This window comes from Salmo trutta, chromosome 37 (genome assembly GCF_901001165.1).
Source record: "Salmo trutta chromosome 37, fSalTru1.1, whole genome shotgun sequence".
NCBI classification, from domain to species: Eukaryota; Metazoa; Chordata; class Actinopteri; order Salmoniformes; family Salmonidae; genus Salmo; species Salmo trutta.
In genome coordinates this window covers 18179030-18206036 of record NC_042993.1, presented here as the reverse complement: position 1 = coordinate 18206036, position 27007 = coordinate 18179030, and the positions used below count along the sequence as shown (strand labels likewise).

General features: G+C 42.7%; 1 protein-coding gene across 4 annotated transcripts in view; it reads right to left on the bottom strand.

The window, feature by feature from the left end:
• LOC115176391 (protein cordon-bleu) overlaps positions 1 to 27007 on the bottom strand; it is a 75285-nt gene that overhangs the window by 9435 nt on the left and 38843 nt on the right. For all 4 annotated transcript variants that reach the window (XM_029736407.1, XM_029736405.1, XM_029736408.1 and 1 more), the window contains 3 exons: positions 23116 to 23295; positions 11210 to 11798; positions 251 to 391 (listed from right to left, as the gene is read on the bottom strand). In XM_029736407.1, coding sequence (XP_029592267.1) covers positions 251 to 391; positions 11210 to 11798; positions 23116 to 23295 — 910 coding nt within the window. The remainder of the gene's footprint in view (positions 1 to 250; positions 392 to 11209; positions 11799 to 23115; positions 23296 to 27007) is intronic.

The window sequence follows — 27007 nt, the reverse complement described above, 5'->3', positions numbered from 1 at the left end:
CATTTTCATATTGTACTGGACCCCTCTGGGACTCAAACCCACAACCTTGTCATTGCAAGCACCATGCTCTACCAACTGAGCCACACGGGACATTCAACATTCAACAACAACTATGAAGTTCAGGGAGGGAAGCAGCACTGAAAAAGGAGAGGAGTTAGAGAAAGACATGAAGGTTGGTAGGAGAGTGGCTGGCTGCCAGAGAGAAAGGCAGCCCAATAGTAGAGGAGGTCAGCTGGGATGAGAGACCTACACTGAGGGGCCTCCTCCATGTGGCTCTCTGGTGAGGCATCGGGGGAGTCTGGGTCTGAGGGAGGGGGTGAGGGGATGACTAACTGGGGGGGCTCCCGTACTGGGGTTCGCAGAGGTTTGAGTGGCACTGGACGCTCAGCACCTAAAGAAAAGGAAGAATGCAGCAAGCACTGGGTGTTAGAATGGGGGAAATCAATAGGCTTGAGAAAGTTTCACTGAAAAACACGAGTTCTGTATGATCATTAAAATAAAAAAAACAGGAAATACAACTGTTAAAAATAATATTGCCTTTGTTCATCATACTGTGCAGAATGAAATTACTTTTTTTAACATTAACCTGTCTGGGCTAGGGGGCAGTATTTTCACGGCCGGATGAAAAACGTACCCAATTTAAACAGGTTACTACTCGGGCCCAGAAACTAGAATATGCATATTATTAGTAGATTTGGATAGCAAACACTCTGAAGTTTCTAAAACTGTTTGAATGGTGTCTGTGAGTATAATAGAACTCATATGGCAGGCAAAAACCTGAGAAAAATACAACCAGGAAATGAAAAATCTGGTGCCTGTAGGTTTTTCAAGTCATTGCCAATTGAACACACAGTGACTAAGGATTCATTTTGCACTTCCTAAGGCTTCCACTAGATGTCAACAGTCTTTAGAAAGTTGTTTGAGGCGTCTATGATGAACAGAGACCGAATGAGAAGGCTGGGAAGTTGGTGACCCAGGGAAGGATGTCAGTTCATTGGCGCGCCTTCACGCGAGCGGTAGCTCTGTTCCAAAATGTTTTTCAAGACAATGCATGGGTCCGGTTGGAATATTACTGAAGTTTCACGTTATAAAGGCCCTAAAGATTGATGCTATACAACGTTTGACATGTTTGAACGAACGTAAATAGATTTATTTTTTGACTTTTCATTGTGACATTTTCCTCTACATTTTGAGTAACTTACTGAACGCGCTAACAACATGGAGTTATTTGGACATAAATTATGAACTTTATCGAACAAAACAACATTTGCTGTGGACCTGGGATTCCTGGAAGTGCCTTCTGATGAAGATTATTAAAGGTAAGTGAATATTTCTAATGCTATTTATGCATTTAGATGACTCCAAAATGGCGGCTATCTGTATTACGTAGTGTATTTTTCTGAGAACAGTACTCAGATTATTGCAAAGTGTGCTTTCCCAGTAAAGTTATTTTGAAATCTGTCAATGCGGTTGCATTCAGGAGATGTTAATCTATAATTCTTTGAATAACAGTTTAATATTTTATCAACGTTTATGACGAGTATTTTTGTAAATTGTAGTGCTGATTCACCGACAGTTTTGGGGAAAATACATTTTCTGAACGTCATGCGCCAATGTAAAATGCTGTTTTTGGATATAAATATGAACTTGATAGAACAAAAAAATGCATGTATTGTCTAACATAATGTCCTAGGAGTGTCATCTGATGAAGATTGTCAAAGGTTAGTGCATAATTTTAGATGGTTTTCTGCTTTTGGTAATGCCTGTCCTTGCATTGAAAATGGCTGTGTGTAATTTTTTGTCTATGTACTGTCCTAACATAATCTAACTTTATGCTTTCGCCGTAAAGCCTCTTTGAAATCGGACAATGTGGTTGGATTAAGGAGATGTTTATCTTTCAAATGGTGTAGCTCAGTTGGTGTAGCTCAGTTGTTTATCTTTCAAATGGTGTAGCTCAGTTGGTAGAGCATGGTGTTTGCAACACCAGGGTTGTGGGTTCAATTCCCACAGGGGGCCAGCACAGAAAAAAAAAATGTATGAAATGTATGCATTCACTACTGTAAGTCGCTCTGGATCAGAGCGTCTGCTAAATGACGTAAAATAGTTGATTGTTTGAGAAATTGAAATTATTAGATTTTTGCTATCTTGTCAAGCAATCCCGTTACCGGGATGAGAACGGGAAGGGGTCCCATAGAGGTTAAACAATAAGCAAAATACACAAGGCAATCAATGAATGGATACATTAACAAATAACTAAAAGCTGCTTATAACTGCTTAATGTATGTGGAGAAAGTACAGTAAAGCTACTCGCTTGAAGGGAAGCTTCTCAGTGGCAATTGTGTTGCTTGCTGATCAGAGTTCTAAATCAGAACCCCTTAAGCAGAGCAGAGCAGAGCAGAGATAACATCAGACTCTACGCCCCAGACTCCAGCTAGGGAAGATAGAAATGGAGCTTCACAAAGCACTCCAGGCCAGGCCCGCTTTAGAAAAACAGATTTGTTTTTTAGGAAAACAACTAACTTCCTGCATTTCAACACATTTTGTGTCAAAAATAATTTGAAGTTTTGTAAAGCTATTCTACACATTTTGTAATGAGGCTCTGAGAATACGTTGCAATTTTAAAACTCATTTCCTGCAATTCTACACTTTTTGTCATGGGTCAGAGAAACATTTTGCTGCTTGATAGCTAATCTCATGCTGTTGTTCACATTTTGCCATGAGGCTGAGAGAAAATGATGCAGTTTTAACCTTTTCACCCGTGAGTTCCAAATATCTCTAACGGTCACCCCAGCGTGAGTTGTTATGCACCTGACGTTAGAATGCACTGTTCCAAAATATGATTGATACGCAACAGGACAGTTAACCCACGCTGCCTGCTAATTATCTATAGGCCGTTTCAACTTGTCAATTTCAAATTATTTTCTAACAGTTTGAGTTGAGGTGTGTTCCGCCTCCTCATTAATTCACATAAAAGTAGCCCTGTAGCAGACAATTTATGTTTGAGGCTTTACTGAGCCGGACAAACCTCTCTCTTCGAGGAGAGCCCAAGCACTTCCCCAGATCAAATATGCAGATATTTGCGCAGTCTTACAAACTTTTTCCCCCTGGCACATTTTTTGGCTGGGCAATGCGAGCATTGCCTTCATCGTTGTTTTCCTTACAAATAATAACTTTGGACATATGTGCGTTCCAATCAAAGTAAGTGCCTTATTTTCTGTATATCGTGTTGTCTTTTCTACTGCAGCATACAGTATGTATGCATTGAACATAATGTATTTACAGTTTTATTCACGTTTCAAATATTGGTGATTATTGCATAGATTGTAATGGACACCTTTGATGTATGTAAAATACTTTTTTGAAGGTTGTACTGATTATGATGAGCTAATGCTAAGCTATTTGCCAGCTATGTGTGATGCCATGTTTGTTGACATTATACAATGCATTCTGGGTGTCACTTAAACATCTGTCAGACAAAATATGTTATAATGAGGAGAAGGAATGGTTCACTCATCTTTCGAGTAAACTTCTGGAAGTGAATGAAGGGAAGTGAATGATCGTAGACAACACAACCCCTTCAACATGCATACTGCAAACAGACCAAACTCATCTTGTCTCCTCTTATTATCTTTGGTTGACGTGAAAAAACAAAACAGGGTGGCGTGCACACACTACCCATCGTCGGATTACATTCGATTTTTAGAAAGTGTTTTACATCAATGGTGAGCTCACCCTTAATGCAATGAATTGTAAATAGTTATTTCTAGGGGGTTCCAATTCACATTGTGGTTTCTGTTAGCTAAATATGACTGCTTGTGTTACGTCAAACCTTTCCTCTCTTAGCACTAGGACTAATGTAGCCTACATTTTCCGGTTTGCATGATTGTGTTATGCTGTCGCTACTTCTGTGAATGTCTGAACATTGCATCCAAAAATAAACTGGTCACATTCAGGACATAACTTTGTAAGGACTGCGTTTGTGCAAAACGTCTCTGTGAAAAAACAGTGTGGCCAGCTCAAACACTGACTGTTGCATCAATCGAATCATCCAGGGGCGTTCAGAACAGTAGGCCACTTGACAAAACAAGTATCTCCATAACTGGTGTTTTATGTAGCAGTGTATAATCAAAATTAGTCAACAGTTGACTATAGGTTTTTAGAATATTGTCACCTTGGATTTCCATATTAAAAGGGAGTCTGCTTTGACTCATATCAGTGATCACATACATAGTATGAGCGCACAGCAGCAGTAAACTCGGAGAAACATTCAGAGAAATCTGACAAAGACTGATGGCAATGGGTGGACTGGAGCTGAACGGCCTGCCACGGGGGTGTAACTGTGTGTTGGTCCTAAATAGCACCCTATTACCTATATAGTGCACTACTTTTGACCTGGACCCATAGGGCTCTTGTCATAAATAGTGCCCTATAAGGGAATAGGGTGCCATTTGGGATAAAACCTGTAACAGGCTGATGCAATGGCAGCCAGTGCTGAGCGATGTGAGCAATATGTCAACGTATGCCTCACGCATCCCTTACTCAGCAGCTGATGGACTGCATGGAGTAGAGCTGGCTGTGGGAGTGACTGACTCTGTGCCTCAGCCCCTTTAGATGATTGGCTGTGTTCCAGGTGTGACAGCTAGCGCCACAAAAATATGTACCTAGCTACGGGACTTAACCGCACACAGCAGATTAAGATGAGAGATTCCCAATTGTCAGCACACTGAAGATAACGTAAGACGTAGGGTAAGAAACACACCCTGCAGAGGCTAACAGATAACCTACAGGCCCTTTAAAAACACTGAGGGGACATGCGCGCACACACACACACACACACACACACACACACACACACACACAGCACAATGGGTGGGTGGATTGACTGAAACAGCCCCAATTGAGTGGGTTGAAATCTCTATTTTTTTCCCAGACAGAACATTTATTTTAAGATGAGAATCAACGATCGAAAAACCACCTATTAGAAACAGAGCCTCTGTGTCTGAGCCAAACATTTAAAATTGGGTTGAGGGACTGTTTTTTCACTATGATGTGAGAGAGAAGAAGCAGAGCAGGGAGAGAGAGAGAGAGAGAGAGAGAGAGAACAGACAAAAAGAGGAAACGAGAGCACAGAGGAGCAGTGTGCCATGTGAGAGAGTAGAGAGATATCTGGGTTGCACTATTCCTGCTAACAGAGCCAATAGAGGTTCTTTCTCTCCACACAGCTGGAGAGGCAAGAAACAACTGCGCTCATATACATTATAGAACATAAACAATGATTATCTTTAGCCCACATGTGTTAAATAAGGGGAAACATCTAAAATCCCTGTAGTACATCATCCCTAATTGATGCATGTCATCTATTTATCTTACAGACTGTACAACCGATGATGTACAACCATAAATATACAACTTCAGATCAGAACATAATGATTTGTTTTGTTATGTTTTGGGGAAGTCTAGCTGTTCTGCCTGGTGAGCAATAGATAGGTCTGTGGGTCTGACAGGGTCTTCCCAGAAGATGTCTAATAGATAGGGTCTTCCCAGCAGATGTCTAATAGATAGGTATGTGGGTCTGACAGGGTCTTTCCAGCAGAAGTCTAATAGATAGGTCTGTGGGTCTGACAGGGTCTTCCCAGAAGATGTCTAATAGATAGGGTCTTCCCAGCAGATGTCTAATAGATAGGTATGTGGGTCTGACAGGGTCTTTACAGCAGAAGTCTAATAGATAGGTCTGTGGGTCAGACAGGGTCTTCCCAGCAGAAGTCTATTAGATAGGTCTGACAGGGTCTTCCCAGGAGAAGTCTAAATCAAATCAAATTTATTTGTCACATACACATGGTTAGCAGGTGTTAATGCAAGTGTAGCAAAATGCTTGTGCTTCTAGTTCCAACCATGCAGTAATATCTAACAAGTAATCTACCAATTCCACAACAACTACCTTGTACACACAAGTGTAAAGGAATGAATACGAATATGTACATAAAAATATATAAATGAGTGATGGCCGAACGGCATAGGCAAGATGTAATAGATGTTTGTTTAAGGTGGCTAGTGATACATTACATCAGGATGGCAAGATGCAGTAGATGGTATAGATTACAGTATATACATATGAGATGAGTAATGTAGGTTATGAAAACATTATATAAAGTGGCATTGTTTAAAGTGGCTAGTGATACATCTAATTACATCAAGATGGCAAGATGCAGTGGATGGTATGGCGTACAGTATATACATATGAGATGAATAATGTAGGTTATGTAAACATTATCTAATATATATAATATAAAGTGGCAAGTGATAAATTGATTACATCAACTTTCCCATTATTAAAGTGGCTTGAGTTGAGTCAGTATGTTGGCAGCAGCCACTCAATGTTAGTGATGGCTGTTTAACAGTCTGACGGCCTTGAGATAGAAGCTGTTTTTCAGTCTCTCGGTTCCAGCTTTGATGCACCTGTACTGACCTCGCCTTCTGGATGTTAGCGGGGTGAACAGGCAGTGGCTCGGGTGGTTGCTGTCCTTGATGATCTTTTTGGCCTTCCTGTGACATCGGGTGGTGTAGGTGTCCTGGAGGGCAGGTAGTTTGCACCCGGTGATGCATTGTGCAGACCTCACTACCCTCTGGAGAGCCTTCCGGTTATGGGCGGAGCAGCTGCCGTACCAGGCGGTGATACAGCCCGACAGGATGCTCTCGATTGTGCATCTGTAAAAGTTTTTGAGTGTTTTTGGTGACAAGCCGAATTTCTTCACCCTCCTGAGGTTGAAGAGGCGCTGCTGCACCTTCTTCACCATGCTGTCTGTGTGGGTGGACCATTTCAGTTTGTCCGTGATGTGTACGCCGAGGAACTTAAAACTCTCCACCCTCTCCACTACTGTCCCGTCAATGTAGATAGGGGGCTGCTCCCTCTGCTGTTTCCTGTAATCCACGATCATCTCTTTTGTTTTGTTGACATTGAGTGCGAGGTTATTTTCCTGACACCACACTCCGAGGGCCCTCACCTCCTCCCTGTAGGCCGTCTCGTCGTTGTTGGTAATCAAGCCTACCACTGTAGTGTCGTCTGAAAACTTGATGATTGAGTTGGATGCGTGCATGGCCACGCAGTCGTGGGTGAACAGGGAGTACAGAAGAGGGCTGAGAACGCACCCTTGTGGGGACCCAGTGTTGAGGATCAGCGGGGTGGAGATGTTGTTACCTACCCTCACCACCTGGGGGCGGCCCGTCAGGAAGTACAGGACCCAGTTGCACAGGGCGGGGTCGAGACCCAGGGTCTCGAGCTTAATGACGAGTTTGGAGGGTACTATGGTGTTAAATGCTGAGCTGTAATCGATGAACAGCATTCTTACATAGGTATTCCTCTTGTCCAGATGGGTTAGGGCAGTGTGCAGTGTGATGGCGATTGCGTCGTCTGTGGACCTATTGGGTCGGTAAGCAAATTGGAGTGGGTCTAGGGTGTCAGGTAGGGTGGAGGTGATATGGTCCTTGACTAGTCTCTCAAAGCACTTCATGATGACGGAAGTGAGTGCTACAGGGCGATAGTCATTTAGCTCAGTTACCTTAGCTTTCTTGGGAACAGGAACAATGGTGGCCCTCTTGAAGCATGTGGGGACAGCAGACTGGGATAAGGATTGATTGAATATGTCTGTAAACACACCAGCCAGCTGGTCTGCGTATGCTCTGAGGACGCGGCCGGGGATGCCGTCTGGGCCTGCAGCCTTGCGAGGGTTAACACGTTTAAATGTTTTACTCACGTTGGCTGCAGTGAAGGAGAGCCCGCAGGTTTTGGTGTAACACTAACCGTGTTAGTGGCACTGTATTGTCCTCAAAGCGAGCAAAAAACTTGTTTAGTCTGTCTGGGAGCAAGGCATCATGATCCGCGACGGGGCTGATCTTTCTTTTGTAGTCCGTGATTGACTGTAGACCCTGCCACATACCTCTCGTGTCTGAGCCGTTGAATTGCAACTCCACTTTGTCTCTGTACTGACGCTTAGCTTGTTTGATTGCCTTGCGGAGGGAATAGCTACACTGTTTAAATTCGGTCATGCTTCCGGTCACTTTGCCCTGATTAAAAGCAGTGGTTCGCGGGTTCAGTTTTGCGCGAATGCTGCCATCAGTCCACGGTTTCTGGTTGGGGAATGTTTTAATAGACGCTGCTGGTACGACATCACCGATGCCCTTGTTAATGAACTCGCACACCGAGTCAGCGTATTCGTCAATGTTGTTGTTCGCAGCAATGCGGAACATATCCCAGTCCACGTGATCGAAGCAATCTTGAAGCATGGAATCCGATTGGTCGGACCAGCGTTGAACAGACCTGAGGGCGGGAGATTCCTGTTTTAGCTTCTGTCTATAGGCTGGGAGCAACAAAATGGAGTCGTGGTCAGCTTTTCCAAAGGGAGGGCGGGGGAGGGCCTTATATGCGTCGCGGAAGTTAGAATAACAATGATCCAGGGTTTTACCTGCCCTGGTAGCACAACCGATATGCTGATAGAATTTGGGGAGCCTTGTTTTCAGATTAGCCTTGTTAAAATTCCCGGCTACAATACATGCAGCCTCAGGATATGTGGTTTCCAGTTTACATAGAGTCCAATGAAGTTCTTTCAGGGCCGTCGATGTGTCTGCTTGGGGGGGATATACACGGCTGTGATTATAATCGAAGAGAATTCTCTTGGTAGATAATGCGGTCGGCATTTGATTGTGAGGAATTCTAAGTCAGGTGAACAAAATGACTTGAGTTCCTGTAAGTTGTTATGATCACACCACGTCTCGTTAATCATAAGGCATACACCCCCACCCTTCTTCTTACCAGAGAGATGCTTGTTTCTGTCGGTGCGATGCGTGAAGAAACCAGGTGGCTGTACCGACTCAGATAGCGTGTCTCGAGTGAGCCATGTTTCCGTGAAACAAAGAACGTTACAGTCTCGGATGTCTCTCTGGAATGCTACCCTTGCTCGGATTTCGTCTACCTTGTTGTCAAGAGACTGGACATTGGCGAGTAGTATGCTCGGGAGCGGTGCTCGATGTGCCCATCTACGGAGCCTGACCAGAAGACCACTCCGTCTGCCCCTTCTGCGGCGCCGTTGTTTTGGCTCGCCGGCTGGGATCCGATCCATTGTCCTGGGTGGTAGGCCAAACAGAGGATCCGCTTCGGGAAAGTTGTATTCATGGTCGTATTGTTGGTGAGTTGACGTTGCTCTTCTATCCAATAGTTCCTCCCGACTGTATGTAGTAAAACCTAAGATTACCTGGGGTAACAATGTAAGAAATAACACATAAAAAAGCGAAATACTGCATAGTTTCCTAGGAACGCGAAGCGAGGCGGCCATCTTTGTCGGCGCCGGACTGTGGGTATGACAGGGTCTTCCCAGCAGAAGTCTATTAGATAGGTCTGTGGGTCTGACAGGGTCTTCCCAGCAGGTCTATTTGTTCTGCACAGTGTCTTGGGAGTAGCGGAGGAGAGGGAGGCACACCCAGGTCTATAAATCAACTCCCCAGAGCTGTCTGCTTTAAGTGCATCCACTGCACTAAACACTTCATCCTTCAACCTCTCTCATCCTCTCCAAGCTAAATAAATCTTGTCCACTTCAACCAGTTTCAAGAAAAGGCATGGAGGGTAAAGCAATCAATATAACTCTAGTCTTGTGCATGTTGTTCCCTTGTTAGATTAGGTAGCACAGTGATTATTTTAGGATGGAGAAATGTCATATTCTACACTACAGTGCATCAATAGGAATAGCGAGGCTAATAGCAATGCTATTTCACCTGGTTTACTGAGGAAAGATTGTACAAAACGTAAGGCATTCAATCAAATCTGCAGCACTGCAATCCCGGCCAACTCCTGTCCTGTGACATAGGGGTTATTTAGTTTGCTGCCTTGGGTCCCTACTGGCTAAATGACTGTACAGGTATCATGTCTACCACCAGCGACTCAGTTCCGGTTGAGGGGAACCCGTTATAGTGAAAAGTGGTTGGGTTAACTTTTTTAGGATGGGGGCAGCATTCGGAATTTTGGATGAAAAGCGAGCCCAAATTAAACTGCCTGCTACTCAGGCCCAGAAGCTAGGATATGGATATGGATTTGGATAGAAAACACTCTAAAGTTTCCAAAACTGTTAAAATAATGTCTGAGTATAACAGAACTGATATGGCAGGCATAAACCTGAGGAAAATCCACCCAGGAAGTGCCATTATTTTGAAATGGGTGTTTTTCCATTGAAAGCCTATCGACCCTTTTAAAGGGATAGGACCCAGATTCCATTCCCTATGGCATCCACTAGTTGTGAACAGTCTTTAGATATTGTTTCAGGCTTTTATTCTGAAAAATTAGGGAGAATGACCATATTGAGTGAGTGGACCCTGGGATGTCCCCAGAGCTGGTTACTGCGTGCAACCGAGAGCACGCCTTTCTTGTTTTTCTTTTATATTGACGACGCTATTGTCCGGTTGAAATATTATCGATTATTTAGGCTGAAAACAACCTGAGGATTGATTCTAAACATCGTTTGACATGTTTCTACGAACTTTACGGATACTATTTGGAATTTTCGTCTGCCTGTTGTGACCGCATTTGAGCCATTGGATTACTGAAACAAAACGCGCCAACAAAATGGAGGTTTTTGGATCTAAAGAGGGACTTTATCGAACAAAACTAACATTTATTGTGTAACCGGGAGTCTTGTGAGTGTAACCACACGAAGATCATCAAAGGTAAGTGATTAATTTTATTGCCGACTTTCGTGATTAATCTACTTGGCTGCTAACTGTTTGTAATGTTTTGTGTGCTGAGCGCTGTCCTCAGATAATCGCATGGTTTGCTTTCACCGTAAAGCCTTTTTGAAAACTGACATGGCGGCTGGATTAACAACAAGTTAAGCTTTATTTTGATGTATTACACTTGTGATTTCATGAAAGTTAAATATTTATAGTAATTTAATTTGAATTTGGCGCTCTGCAATTTCACCGGAAGTTGTCGAGGTGGGACGCTAGAGATCATTAAGAGATCATTAAGGAGCCTACCTAGGCAAGGGTTGTTACACTGTTATATGACTGCTATGACAAACATTTTGTGAGTTAGTGCTCAACGTGGTGCTAAGCACGTTCTGTCCCTTCATTTACCTCTGAACACAGTGACTGGAACAGCCTGCGGGTTGACGGGAGAGAACTCAATCGGCCTCTTTACATTGACTATATGTGTACTGATGATACTGACCCATGGCACTGTGTCTGTTGTTCTCTGTCTCGTCTAGTTTCAGGCCGAGAGCAGACTCTCCTCTGGTCTCCTCCGGTGTGGTGCTGCGGGATGAGTCGGGGGTGGGCTTGGCCTTGTCAGTGCTGCTGCTGGGGGCGGAGTCAACCTTTTCAACCTTGCTGGTAGGGGCGACATTGACCATAGTCTTGCTCCTGGGGCCGGTGTCAACCTTGCTGGGGGCGGAGTCTCGGGAGGAGTCAGCCATGGCAGCAATGCTGCTGGGGGTGGAATCAGGGCCGGGCTTGGACACATCAGCCCTGCTGGAGGCGGAATCAGAATCGGCCATTGAGGTGTCAGCGACAGAGGTGCCGGCGGCAACCCCACTACTGCTACTGCTGTAGACAGACCCATTGCTCAGCTCAGAGCCAGAGTCCTCCTCCGCAGGCAGGCTGGGGGTAGGCGAGCTGGGGGCTGGGGAGGGAGAGGGGGCCATCTGGACAGAGGTGAGAGGTGCTGGGGTGCTAGGAACTGGGGTGACAGAGGTAGCGGGAGTAGGAGGGGGTGCCGGGGCCTTCCTCTTCCTCAGTGTACTCTCTGAGTCAGGAGCCACCTGAGAGAGAGAGAGAGAGAGAGAGAGAGAGAGAGAGAGAGAGAGAGAGAGAGATTGTAAATATCCAAAGTAAGCTTTGGCAAAATTTACATTGTTACGTCATGCCAATAAAGCAAATTGAATTGCAAAATTGAGAGAGAGAGAGAGAGAGAGAGAGAGAGAGAGAGAGAGAGAGTAATGAGTCTTGGCCTTAACAACTCCCCCTAGCAGTGACAATATACCCTATAAATAATTTATTCTTGGACATCATCACTGCTCATTATCATTATTAAAAGGTGCACTACGCAAAATCTCGCCGCCATTTCCTGGTTGCTAAAATTCTAATAGTTCACATAATATCAATTTCTGTTACAAAACAGGCAATCATTGTACTATCTAAACCGTTGTGAAATATCTTTCCCCATAACCAAAAATATTGTATTTCCAGCAGTTTGAAGCTGGTGTACAAAACCAAAAGTAAAAGATGCAAAAACAAAACTTAAGAATGGGAAGCATAGAAATAGAGCACATAGAACAGATCAACTGCTCGTTAGACTTGCTTTCAATGAGAATGACATAACTAACATTTCTATGTCAATTTGGTCAGGTCGCCAAAAAGTTACATATTATTGCTTCCTTATACAACAAAACAATGTGTGACTCATTTAATATCAACATATCCTCTGATCCTGAAGGCATGGACATAAAAACACTTTCAAACATGTTTGGTGGCCACTTCAAATCTTTTCATGGGAATCAAATCAAGCGTATTTATATAGCACATTTCAGACATGAATGCAACGCAGGGCGCTTCACAGGAAAAAACATAAATAAAAAACAATGAAAATAAAAATAAATATTTACTACACAACAAACATAAGTAGATAGAAACTAAAGAACAATAAAAACTGAAACACTAAAAAGCATCGTAAGGAAAAGGTGTGTTTAAGGTGTGTTTTAAGATCTCTTTTTAATATGTCCACAGTTTCGGCCCACCTCATGTTCTCTATCAGGTTATTCCAGAGGCTGGGGGCATAGTAACTAAAGGCTGCCTCTCCATGCCTCTTGGTCCTCGGCTTTGGGATAGTTAAAAGGCCAGTGCCAGAGGACCTGAGGGACCTACTGGGTACATAACTTAAAAGCATGTCTGACATGTATTGGGGTGCACAATAATGGATTGATTTAAAAACCAATAGAAGAATATTAAAATTAATTCTAAAACTCAGAGGCAGCCAGTGCAGAGACTTTAAAACCGGTGTAATGTGGGCTCTCCGTCTGGTCTTGGGCAGTACCCATGTTGCAGCATTCTGTATGTTTTGCAGTTGACCAGTGACTTTCTTGGCCAGTCCAGACAGGAGAGCATTACAGTAGTCAAGCCTGCTTGTAACAAAAGTATGGATGAGTCTCTCTGTATCAGCCTGAGATAGAAACGGCCGCACCTTTGGCAATGTTCCTCAGGTGGTAAAAAGCTATTTTGGTCACATTCTTAATGTGTGATTCGAAATATAGATCAGAATCGAACATGACCCATAGGTTTTTTTTACCTGGTGTTTTCTTTGTTGTCCGTGAATCCTATTTGACCGTAATGTTGTGTGTGACCTAAAGTTTTCAAAAAAGGTGTTGTGTGAGTTTGGGCGCATAAGCCTCATCTCAAAATAGTTGTGATAGGAGAAAACTGAGGATGGATAAACAACATTGTAGTTACTCCACAATACTAATCTAATTGACAGAGTGAAAAGAAGGAAGCCAGTACAGAATACAAATATTTCATAACATGCATCCTGATTTCAACAAGGCAATAAAGTAATACTTCAAAAAATGTGGAAAAGCAACATTAAAACTTCAATACTAAAATAGTCATTAACCTTTTCCCTTGAATATGTTATGTTTGGGACAAATCCAATACATTACATACATTTTTTAGCCCTTTTTCTCACCAATTTCGTGGTATCCAATTGGTGGTTACAGTCTTGTCTCATCGCTGCAACTCCCGTACGGACTCGGGAGAGGCGAAGGTCAAGAGCCGTGCGTCCTCCGAAACATAACCCAACCAAGCTACATTGCTTCTGGACACAATGCCCCACTTAACCCGGAAGCCAGCCACACCAATATGCCTAGAAGGCCAGCATCCCGGAGTCGCCCCTTCACTGTTAATGTTGAGACTGGTGTTTTGCGGGTACTATTTAATGAAGCTGCCAGTTGAAGACTTGTGAAGCATCTGTTTCTCAAACTAGACACTCTAATGTACTTGTCCTCTTGCTCAGTTGTGCACCGGGGCCTCCCACTCCTCTTTCTATTCTGGTTAGGGCCAGTTTGCGCTGTTCTGTGAAGGGAGTAGTACACAGCGTTGTATGAGGTCTTCAGTTTCTTGGCAATTTCTCACATGGAATAGCCTTCATTTCTCAAAAGAATAATAGACTGACAAGTTTCAGAATAAAGTCATTTGTTTCTGGACATTTTGAGCCTGTAATCGAACCCACAAATGCTGATGCTCCAGATACTCACCTAATCTAAAGAAGGCCAGTTTTATTGCTTCTTTAATCCGAACAACAGTTTTCAGCTGAGCTAACATAATTGCAAAATGGTTTTTTAATGATCAAAAAGCCGTTTAAAATGATAATCTTGGATTAGCTAACACAACGTGCCATTGGAACGCAGAAGTGATGGTTGCTGATAATGGACCTCTGCACGCCTATGTAGATATTCCATTAAAAAAATCTGACGTTTCCAGCTACAATAGTAATTTACAACATTAGCAATGTCTACACTGTATTTCTGATCAATTTGATGTTATTTTAATTGACAAAAAATGAGCTTTTCTTTCAAAAACAAGGACATTTCTAAGTAAACCCAAACTTTTGAACAGTAGTGTATATATATATATATATATATTATTATTATTATATATTTTTTGCTAGGTAGCGTTAGCTAGTCGGCTGTACCTGCGCCAAAACTCCGGTATTTTTCATCCTATAGCTTGCTCTCCATCTTCTTTTTAAATAGTGAGTCAACATGTTTTCAGCTATTTTATTTCCATGACTGAAAAAAACATTTTCTCATGCTCTCTCGTCTCTCTGCAGCAGACATATAGTGAACAATATGTTTGGAACATCAATTCGCAATATCAAATTGCAATACTATAGAATCATGATGTTGTGATAAATTCTGCCATCACAGTGAGAATTGCAATACATATCGTATCGGCACCTACGTATCGTGATAATAACGTAACATGAGGTCCCTGGCAATTCCCAGCCCTAATTAAAATGGGTCAACCCCTCCTTATATCTTCAACAAATGTTCCCCCTGCTACAAACCGTCTGTACTACTACTGTCATCTCTCCGTATGTCAACTGGTGAGCTGTTTATGAACTCAATGAGCCAGGCCTCCACTACAGAGACCATAGATGTGGAAAGACAGCACACGTTCTATCCTTGCAAATGGCATCCTCTGTGACAGCATGGGCAGCCCCATTGAGGGCTATGTCCATTTTAAAGTAGTCATCCAGAGCCCTCTATCTTCATGGCAGAGACAGACAGCCATTACCCTGGTATAACTATTCACTCTACCACTGACAGACTGTAACTCCCCATGCTCCCTCATCTTACATGCACCATTAGATTCACAAAGTTGACCTGACACAACTCACTGTCTCAAAACTATCCAGTAAACGTATGGTCCAATGAGAAATATTCACCACTCTCTAAAGTGTGCGTGCAAATAGTTTATATTGCTGTCGTTATGCTTCCAACATATATATCAGATTTAGACGGGAGCTAAACCATTGCCATGCAGGGTTATTAAATATACTAAGCAAGGGAAGCTTTGGTCTCCGTTTGGCCAATCTAATGTACATGTTCCCCAGACTTAAGTTGGCTCCTCTAAATCCCAGAGTGGACCACTCAGTCACTTTAAACCGTAATCCATAGCTGAGCAACATAATCAATTCCCCTGGTATGTTTACACTCCAGTACAACAGTAGTATGGATCATTCATAGAGAATGGTATGATTAGTCTGAGAGGACGCTGTCGCTTCGTTCTGCTGCACAGTATTGTCTTTCACTCTGAAGAGCAGCCAATCAGTCACACACGTGCACCCACATGGTCATGCACACATACGTACACACATGCACATCCATCTTCATATCCCAGTCAGTCCTCCATTACAGCTTCAACTTTGCCCCACATGCTATGGTATGCCAGAGACTGACAAGTATGAACGGTGGTGTGATGGTGGAGTTGGTGGAGGTGCATACACAGTTCAGGGAGTTTACGCAACTCTACCTCTGTAAAGAAGTGCAAGGTGGCGGGCGGTAAGTAACACAGTGCTGTAACCACAATGACTCAATCCCAGAGAAACACCACATGTCTTTTCTTAGAATATAAAAATAAAAAAGGACATTCTGACTTCAAGGAATAAACATTCAAGGAATAAAAAAAAAAAGTTTTGACAAATAATTTTTTATGGCTTGTTGCTACTTTCATCGCAATTTCAAGCCTGAGGTGATTTTCCATGAGCCATGCCCAAACTGCTGTGCACTCTCTCACCCAGTCAGACTTGCCTACTTACCACTTGCACAACCCATCTCTACTAACTCTATATCACAGACTGCATCAAATCACATTTACTATACACTGATGTGCTGCCACTCAATGCGATCAATCAGTCAAATATTTCTATAACTTTTCTACCCCCTAATCCTGCAGGAATGCTAGCTCACTCCTTAATGGTTGACTTGGTCTATGTCCCAAATGGGACCTATAGTGCACTACGTCAGACTAGAGCTCTATGGGCCCTGGTCAAAAGTAGCGCACTATTAAGTGAATAGGGGGATGCAGGCTCAGTCCCCTGGCTGCCAAAGCTCCAGCTTTTGAATTACTCAACACAGCACACCACTCCAGAGCTGGCACAGTGAATTTAGAGGCTCTTTATGGTCAGACCACACACACACACACACACACACACAGAAAAATGTGCACGCCTGCTTACACACACACATGCGCACATCTGTAAGTACGTGCACACACATACACCGATTTGAAAGTAAAAGTAGATCAGTGCTCATGGCATAAGTCCACTTCAAATAGAGAACCAATGTATGACTAGATGAAGTGTGGACTACTCTGCCAAATGTAGTGAAAATATTCCATTATATCATCTTTATCAGTGCTGGATATGACTTTGTCTGCTAAGGTTAAGATTACATTCCAACATAAAACCACAACAACGCCTAGGTTTTTTGTCATTATTTTAGGTACAAAACAATTATTTCAAAAACCTGACTGTGATTTGGAAATAATGATTTAAATGTGAACATAAACACAAAACACAGTTCCAAACAAGCCCCATTATCTCCAACAGGAGGAGAGAAGCTCATTAGAGCCAACATAACATGGTGAAAAAACAACATTCCCCACAACATTTCTGTGAGAAGACGCCACCACTACTTCATTAGATTGACACACACACACACACACACACACACACACACACACACACACACACACACACACACACACACACACACACACACACACACACACACACACACACACACACACACACACACACACACAGAGAGGGAGAGAGATGGTAGACTACACAGTTCCAGTGGGCTGTTTGTTTTGGCATTAGGGGCCTCTTCCTTTGTTCCTGAGAACACAACGTGTTCTTCCTTAGGAAAGAGGAAAGGAGCATGATAGAGAGACTCCCAAATGGAACCCTATATCAGTGTTTCCCAGCCCTGGTCATTGAGTGTCCCCAACAGTACACTTTTTCATTGTAGCCCTGGACAAACAAACTTCATTCAACTCATTGAGGTCTTGATGATTATTTGACAAGTTGAATCCGGTGTGCTTGTCCAGGGTTACAATAAAATGTGTACTGTTGGGGGTACTCGAGAACCAGGGTTGGGAAACACTTCTCTATATAGTGCCCTACTTTTGACCAGGGCTCTGGTCAAAAGTAGTGTAATATATAGGGAATGGGGTGCCATATGGGATACACCCTAAATCTGCACTCAAAACTATTAGAGCTGCCCATGCTTCTGTTTCCCACTTATTTTAAATCACACTGTTCCACAGCAGAGATCCACAGTGTTGCCTAACCACTCATACATACACTAGCAAGTTTGCATGAAGTGAAACAAGACAACCTAAAATAAACTGCATGGCCTTAAGTGATAGAATATAATTTACAAAGGAAATGGAGGTTGTCAGCAGATGGGCTGAAAAACCAAGGTAGGCCACTTGAAAACGCCAATTCAGAGAGGCGTTGAGTAAGTTAAGGCTTCCGCACCAACCATTCTCACTCTAACTCAAAGTGTTCTGCAGCCACATGGTTTACTTGGGTAGCAATCATGTAGGCCTAACTGAGGGATTGCAAACATATGACTCAGATCACAAGCTTCCTCTTAAAGGCATCATGTGTGACCTTCAAAAAGTGTTACCTTATAGAATGTGGAACATTTTAAAACACTACTGATTAAAACCGTCATGAGGTTTCCCCACAAATTCAATTTAAAAATAAAAATAAAAGGACCACAACTATTACTGAGAATGGTACCATCAGCCCAATGAAGAAATATCCAAACTTTGCAAGATTGTAAACAGACAACTTGTATCTTGCTAAAACAGATTAAAACGGTAGGCTACATTAAAGTGGATTAAAATCGCTGCAGTACAAAAAGCCAATGACGTATTGCTATGAAAGGCTAAACCCCTCTTGGTTCAGATTATGACATCTCCCTAAGGAATGGTTTATGCAGGTAATGCTAGCCATCTCAATCAATCACACTTAGCCTGTGCTGCCAGCTATCCCCCTGATGGGATGGAGTCTGAGGTTACGTCCCAAATGGTACTCTATTCCTTATATTGTGCTCTACTTTTGACCAGGACCAATAGGGATGCTGCCTCAGACTGTACTACTCAGGGGCTGCTTCGCAGGTCCACCCTGAAAGCAGAGCCAGGAGTCGATACATCAACATCACTAGGAGCCATGCTGCAGAGAAAAACAGAGGATATTCAGTAGGCTCCATGACATGTGTACCGTTGATTTAAATACTTGAGAACAGATCAGGTCAACTACTGAGATTCAGAGAAGAATAACACTCCTTAGAGTAGGATTGGAAAATTCTGGTAACTTTCCCAAGATTCCCAGGTTTCCCAGAAATCCTGGTTGGAAGATTCCCAGCATCAGGGGAAAAAAAGGAGCAAGGAATCTAGAATTCTCCAACATGGATTTCTGGAAAACCTGGCTATTTTGGGAAAGTTACTGGAATTTTGCAACTCTACCCTGGAGTGAGCAGATTGAAGCCCCCCAAAAGGGAACCATATATGTCTATTACAAATGTGTTGAGCGTGTACTGACTATAATGATCAGGTACAACACTGTGTTCCTACAGTAGGCTCCAAGTCTCTTAGACCAATCACTATTGTAACCTACCTAACCCCCTTCCCTTTCAGTGGTCTTCTGAGTTCACTAATGTTCTCATCCAAGAGATACTTTTTGAAATGATACAAAAAATGTACAGCAAACTTTTGTCTCGTTTGTTGAACCCTCAACCTCACCTGTGCTCTGACTATGTACAGTAACATTGGCATAAAGAGCCTTTCAAGCTGATTTCATGCCTGTCTGCCTCTGGAAACACGACACCCCACTTATACATATTTGATATTGTGCCACCAAAACACACCTCATCCACTGCTGCATTACTACTGCAATCTCAGAACCAAAACCAGCGTTTATGTTAACAGTCTGTCTGTCACTAGAGACTACTGTTGCATAAGCCTGAGTCTGATGTTACCTTTCCAGCATGCCAAACAGGCTAAAACCTATTACCAAACCCTGAAGCGGAAAGCTCAGGATGGCAGGCTAGGCCATGTCACAAAAGGCATTCTAAACATGACCTCTTACATGCTGACCACATCACTCGCAACAGCCTAGGCCAATGAACAGTGGGTTAACTGCCTTGTTCAGGGGCAGAACGATTTGGGGATTTGATCTCGCAAACTTTCGGTTACTAGTCCAACACTCTAACCACTAGGCTACGCTGCCGCCCCAATGGGTATCTGCGTAGCCAGGCGCTAAAATAAAACTTGGTTCTATTTGTGACGCGTGATCTTCTGCAAGTCCCGCCTCTCCCATCTCCTCATTGGTTTTTAGGAGCATATACCCACGTGTCATCTCCTCATTGGTTTTTAGTAGCATATACCCACATGGGTGATTAAAAGATGAACTGAGGTCCACACTCCAATCCAGTTGTTGGTGGTAATGCACATTAAAGTTGGTTGCCAACCGCCGTATAAAGTCCAAAGAAGAAGAAGAAGAAGCCTGAAGGAGGAGAGATTACTAGAAACACACTTTTACCCTTTTATCTGTGGATTAATTGTCAGAGTAGAGGACCTTGTGCATTTCAGGTAAAATAACCTAATGTTTATATTCCAGGACAAATTAGCTAGCTAGCTAAAATAACATCAATGTTTAATGCTTTTCGACCTGTCCCCAAATTAATATAGTTGGTTCTGAGTTTGTTTTGATATTTCAACCTGCATGTCCTGATCGCGTCTAGTGTTGGTGTACAAAATCAACATGCGCGCAATGTTGCACACGTGCATGTGCCGTCTCGTCAGCATGTTAGCCTACTCCTGTCCAAATCATAATGTCAGCTAATTGCCTAATAAAGGCTTTAAACACTCCTTCAGCACAATATGTTAGATGTATAAAGTACCAAATTGCAGAATAGGGTGCAATTTGGGATGCACACATTTTTTTTGTCTTGACCCCAGATAAACCCAGTTGGCTATTTGATTGAATAAGGCCTTGGGCTTGACTATTGATTGTAAATTGATACTGTACTGAGACCAATAGAGGGTCATAACTAGTGATGGGAGGGGGGGATTGATACAGTTACCAATCGGATGTTATTTTTGACGATATATCATATTGACAATATCTTAATATTATTTTTGCGCTAGTTGTCTGTACCTGCACCAAATCTCCAGTATTTTTCCTCCATAGCTTGTTCTCCATCTTCTTTTTAAATAGGAAGCCAATTTGTTTTCAGCACCTTTATTTCCATGACTGATCAACACTTGTTTTCTCATGGCTCTCTCTTGTCCCTCTGCAGCAGACATATGGTGAGCATTATATTTGGAACAATGTGTAACGGCTGTCATCGGATTTAGACCAAAATGCAGCGGGGAAATGTGCACTCATCTTCTTTATTATATTCGGACAAGGAGAACCAAAATAAACACGTACACAAAACACACCGACTAATCACAGGCTGGTAAGGCACAAGGCTATACACAGAACAATCTCCCACAAAGCACTCAACAAACACATACCTATATATAGGACTCTCAATCAGAGGCAACTAGAAAACACCTGCCTCCAATTGAGAGTCCAACCCCAATAAACAAAACATAGATATACAAAAGACTAGACATAACATAGAAATACATTAACATAGAACACTGCCCAAAAACCCCCGGAATACATAAATCAAATACCCTACTAAACAAACCACCACCCCAAACCACATAAAACAAATACCCTCTGCCACTTCCTGACCAAACTACAATAACAAATAACCCCTCTACTGGTCAGGACGTGACACAATGATTTGATCTAAAATCACAGTACTGAATTGCAATACATATAGAATCGTTAGAGTCGCATTACATATCGTATCGGCACTTAAGCATCGTGATAATATCGTATCGTGAGGTCCCTGGTAATTCCCAGCTTAACATTCTTAGAATCCTTTTGGTTTCAGGGAGAACCCTTTTTGGTTCCATAAGAATATGACCTGGGAGAACCCTTTTTGGAACCAAAAGGATTCTACCTGGAACCAAAAAGGGTTCTTCAAAAGGTTCTCCTATGGGTACAGCCAAATAACCCTTTTAGGTTCTATATAGCACCTTTTGCTATACAGAGTGTAGTCATACCATAGGGGAACAGATTGTCATCACTACAACACTAGCCATCCTACCAGTAGTTCAGGCTCAAGGAAAGGAGACCTAAGAGCAGCCATCCCATCCCTCAGGCACTCTGTCCTCATCTGATCTCTCTGTCCTTGTCTAACCCTCACAAAAGGGTAAAGTAGGCATGGCACCCTATTCCCTACAAACCCAAAAAAAAAAGACTCACTCGATCACAAAACATGTGCCATGTGTCTCAACATGCAGCCAGCCATCTTCCAAACACAACGCTTTGTCTCATTCGTGCTAGCGAGTCACGGCACAGCTAGTGTTGCTTATCTCTGGGTGAACGGACTGATAAAGACGTCATCAGTGTGGTGTTTCTGAACAGTGTCTAATACCCTTTTCAGACATATGGAATGTGGCGCCTTGAAAGCACCTCGGCTACAGCATGTTTGTTTGTCTGTAACGGTAACGCTATGGCTTTTTAAATGCCGACACAAAAACCTTCGAGATAGCTTCGATGCACCACTGAACAGGCATTTTACTTGTCAATCAAATAATCTCGAGCTGCCTGCATGCAACCTGGCTGCCTGCTGCCTACGTGCAGACCACTCTCCCCTAAAAAAGTATGTTAAAGTTCATTAAATACCATGATTTACCAAGACATTTAGTAAAAAGAAAACATCTAGCTACCCTACCATAAAAGACTGCATAAAAACAACACACCAGCAAATCAATCAGCTACGTTTATTGTCGTCAGGGAAACAATACTGAATGCTTCTGATGCGGCACTTTATTTAATTGTCTGAAAGGTTATCAATTGTCGCTATAAAAGGGTATAATAACAACAGACAGCGGAGAGAAAAAAAACTGGAAGCCACAACAACAAACCCAAATTAAATCCTGATTGGAAGAACAGCGTGAGTAGTACACAGAATACTGTGTGGACACCTTGTGCTTCTCAACAGGAGTCGGTGTCCAAATGGCACCCTATTCCCTACATAGTGCTCTGGTTAAAAATAGTGCACTATAGACCCTGGTAAAAAGTAGTACACTATATAGGGAATATGGTGGCATTTAGAATGTAATCCATTTCACAGATTAAGCAGTGTGTTCCTGTTAGTAACGGTCACTATGACCACAACACACAGTTCCAGACAAACCCCATTTGCTCCAACAGGAGGAGAGAAGCCCATTAGAGCCAACAAAACATGGTGAAAAAACAACATTCCCCACAACAACACCACGAGAAGAGAAATAACACTACTACTATTGCTATTAGATCCACAAACAACACAAGGAGATTAGAGGAAATGTTTAGCCAATGTTGCAATAGTTGATCTAAACACAGGTCACCATGACCTGAAGTGTGTGTGTGTGTGTGTGTATATGTGTGTGTTGCCCTCTCACCTGGTAGGCCTCCAGTGTGTAGCAGCTCTGGCAGGGTGTGGGGGCCGGGGCCGGGGGGGCCCGCCTCTTCTTAAGCTCTATCCTGGGGGACATCCTGGAGATGTTCATGACGGACTGGGACTGGCCCAGGGTGCTGGGTCGCGCCTCCACACAGGGCACGATGGACACCGTGGACAGGCCCTGGAGGAGGAGGTAGAGAGAGAACATAATAATAATGGCACACAGACAGATAATGTGACACATTCACACAAACAGATGTGTGAGTACACACACACACACACACACATACACAATTATAAACACACGGAACAGAGCTACATATGAACTGAGTGGCATTTAAAGGTCAGATAATTCTAAATGGTCTCAGAAACCCAAAATCACAGGTTGATATGGTGGACAGTGGAAATGTCAAGGGCCAGTCCTGAAGGGTGAGCATGGGTCATGCCCTTTATTCACTAATGCTGTGTCCCAAGTGGCACCCTATTCCCTATGTTGTGCACTACTTTTGACAAGGACACATACTACTATATAGAGAATAGGGTGCCATTTGGGACTCCGACTAACAAGGGCCAAGGACTGAATGTAAAATATCTGCATATCTTCATCATGGCCTGTTATTGCAGTGGTACATTAAGCTAATGCAAAACTTAGGGTTGGGTCTGTCTCCAAGAAACAACAGTCTAGTCTGCAAGAGGAGGCTCTCAGATCCCTGCTGAATCAGGATGCTTTGTGACAGTTGTGACAGCTGCAGTCAGCTTTATTACCATTCTGTAGCTACTTCGCCTCGCTAATACACCATCTGTCTGTCTGAGAGGGATGTTGCTGAGCAATGGGGGACGATCAAAGGCTTTCCTAAGCATCTGAAACTTAGCCTGGACCCAGATCTGTTTGCACTGCCTTTCCAACTCCTAGAGTCAATGTCGTGGCAAGTGATCATAAAAAGGAGTTGGCAAGACAGCACAAACAGATCTGGTATTTGTTTCCTTTCAAATATTTTTCATAATTTGATTGAGCCTGCCTGGAGTGCCAGGCGGGCAGGGTTTGAACTATTTCATTGGTTCCATTACACCAGGCAAGCGCAATCAAACTAGTCTAGTCTACTAAGGAGAGTCAGTGTGGCTTTGAGGGAGATGTGAGTTGCCAAATGCTTGCATATTGCATAAGCTTGGAAAAGCAGACTGAGCTACTATACAGTAATGTAGAGCAAAGAGAAAAATATGTATGTAACAAAAACCTAGCTGGAGTCTTAGAATCCTGCAGTAGATTTACTGCTGCCCCGCTCTAAGAACAGAGGCTGGATCAGCTAAGTCGACACCATTCATCTTTATGACCTTCACATCCTGTGATCTTCTCTTTTCTTATGACACGTGCCTCTCCCACCTACTAGATCTTCCTGACTAAATAATATAACATCTAGCAGAAGCTTTTATCCAAAGAGACTTACAGTCATGCGTGCATACATTTTATGTATGGCTGGTCCCAGGAATCAAACTCACAATTCTAGCATAGCAAGCACCATGCTCTACCAACTGAGCTACAGAGGACCACATGATTTATAGATGGGCATAATTGCATCCCAAGGATAGATGACATGGCATACTTTACACAGTGCATTAGTCAGCTTTACTCTATTCCCTTCTATTGGATGCTGCCTATATATAGGCTATTGTACATGTACAGTATGTATATGCAAATATTCCAGTAAATCCAAAGCCTCAATCTTCTGCCGGTTGATCCCATGCCACGAGAGAGAAAGGGCCTGAAATGCATTTTTAGAAATCAGACAGCGTTCAGCAGGGACTGGGGAGTGATTCTTGGCCAGCAGCCAACCCTCTCCTCCCCTGATGAACTTTTCACACTGCGCTAATGTGTTCATGGCGACCTTCTCACATGAAAGTGAGAGTGGCTAAACCGTTAATATTCCAGCTCTCTGAGAGTCCCCCAGTACATCCACTGCATGTTCAATTATGAAAGAGCAATAAAAAACACGAGCTGGCGCACACCCAGAAAAATTATTTTGTGTGGAGGTGCTGACTAACGGCAAATAAACTATAAACTACAAAAATAAAGAGAGTCGCACACTCCATATATAAACTCCCAGTAGTTTATTGGGTAAATCACCAACGTTTCAGCATCACTGTGCCTTCTTCAGGGTGATGTCATGAATACTTGAACCAGGTTATGTAGACAAACAGTGCAACCAATGACAATAGTGAGGGGTGTGTCATAATGAATAAGTTAATTAGAATGAATTGAGTGAAACTGTTAAAAAACAATAGTTTATGGTATATTAAATATATTAGGCTATTGTTATCATATGCAAACATAATTGAATATTGCACCCAATATTAGCATCAACATACATTATTGTTTAATTCAATTTCACATATTTAATTGTTTCCGATTTCATTTGTATTTTTTACATGTAATATGTTGGTTGAACCTTAATGCATAATAAGCATCATCATCAACAGGGGGAACATATTGGGTGTACTCTGATAAGCTGTAGAAAAAATATATACATTTATACGACTTGTTCATAAAAGAGAGAATTGTTCATAAGAAGGGCCTGAGATCAAAGTCAATATTCAGACCACTAGGGGTCAATGTTTTTAGATAGGATATCCAGTAAGCCTCCCTGAGAAGTAGTAGGATCTCGACGTTACCTCCTCTCCTTGGTAGAGCAACATGCTCAATGCCTGTGTATTTGAGGGAGGAGTGTGGCTGAACTGTTAATATCCCGGCTCTCTGAGAGTCCCTCAGTACATCCACTGCATGTTCAATTATGAAAGACCAACACAAACACACGTTCTAAATTTAGGGAGAGACTACGGTAACTTTGAATTGGGATCCGTGCTGTTGTTGTACTCAGCTGTTGGAACGGAATGTTCCATGCAGGGAATTACCATGAATGCGTAGCATACGTTATATAACCTTAAATAATTTACAGACCAGAGCCAAAAAAGCTATTGGGTCTTTCTTTGTCATTAAAGTTTGGGAAAAGTTCACCTGAACATCTGTAATTCCATGCTGGAGGAAATCTGAGAACTAACCACAATGCCTATCACTCATGCATATCCAAGGTGGAAATGCATTGTAAGTGGAGTACTCACTGCCAAGACTAGAGACAGATAGAACCGAGCATGGCCATCTATGATGATTTAGAGGCAGCAACACGCCCTTATTGTCCTCTCCAAGGACAAAATGTGATCTGAAATAGTTTCATTCTGTACAAAAAAAACAACCCCCCCCCCCCCCAAAAAAACAGACAGGATCATTTCTGGCATGCCTTAGCATCTCTAGAACTGTGTCTCACAAGCAAAGCAATGTCGTTTTCATTCCTCTAGATCATACACAATGTACACAGTCTTTAACATATTGGTCCATCAGTTTGTCCAATGAAGGACTGTACACTGCATCATAGATGCAATTCTGTTCTACTTCAGTCTGTGTTATGAACAGTCCTCAACAAATCTTCCCATCTGTTCAGCCAATAATGGTATCCAGATATCAGAATAAATGTAGCCAGGTATAGTATGATGATGTAACATAATCACTAAGGATACAGAGGGTGTGTGTGTGTGTGTGCGTGCACGCCCTGGGGCTTGACTCAAATGAGCAGGAGAGATCCACCAAGGTCTTATGGGAAATCCAATAAAATACCCATATTGATTTGAGGTGTATCCCAGATGGCTGCCTGTAATAGATTCCTCTGTAATTGTATAAAACTGATTAAATTACCTTACAAACAGGTAGCCTGTTCAATGTTTGCTCTAATATAATAATGTTTTAGCACACATGCACACCACATACAAAGAACTCCACGATGGAGTAGAAACTATTCCCAAGAAACCGGCCCTACTGCTATAACTACTATTGTATTACAAACTTA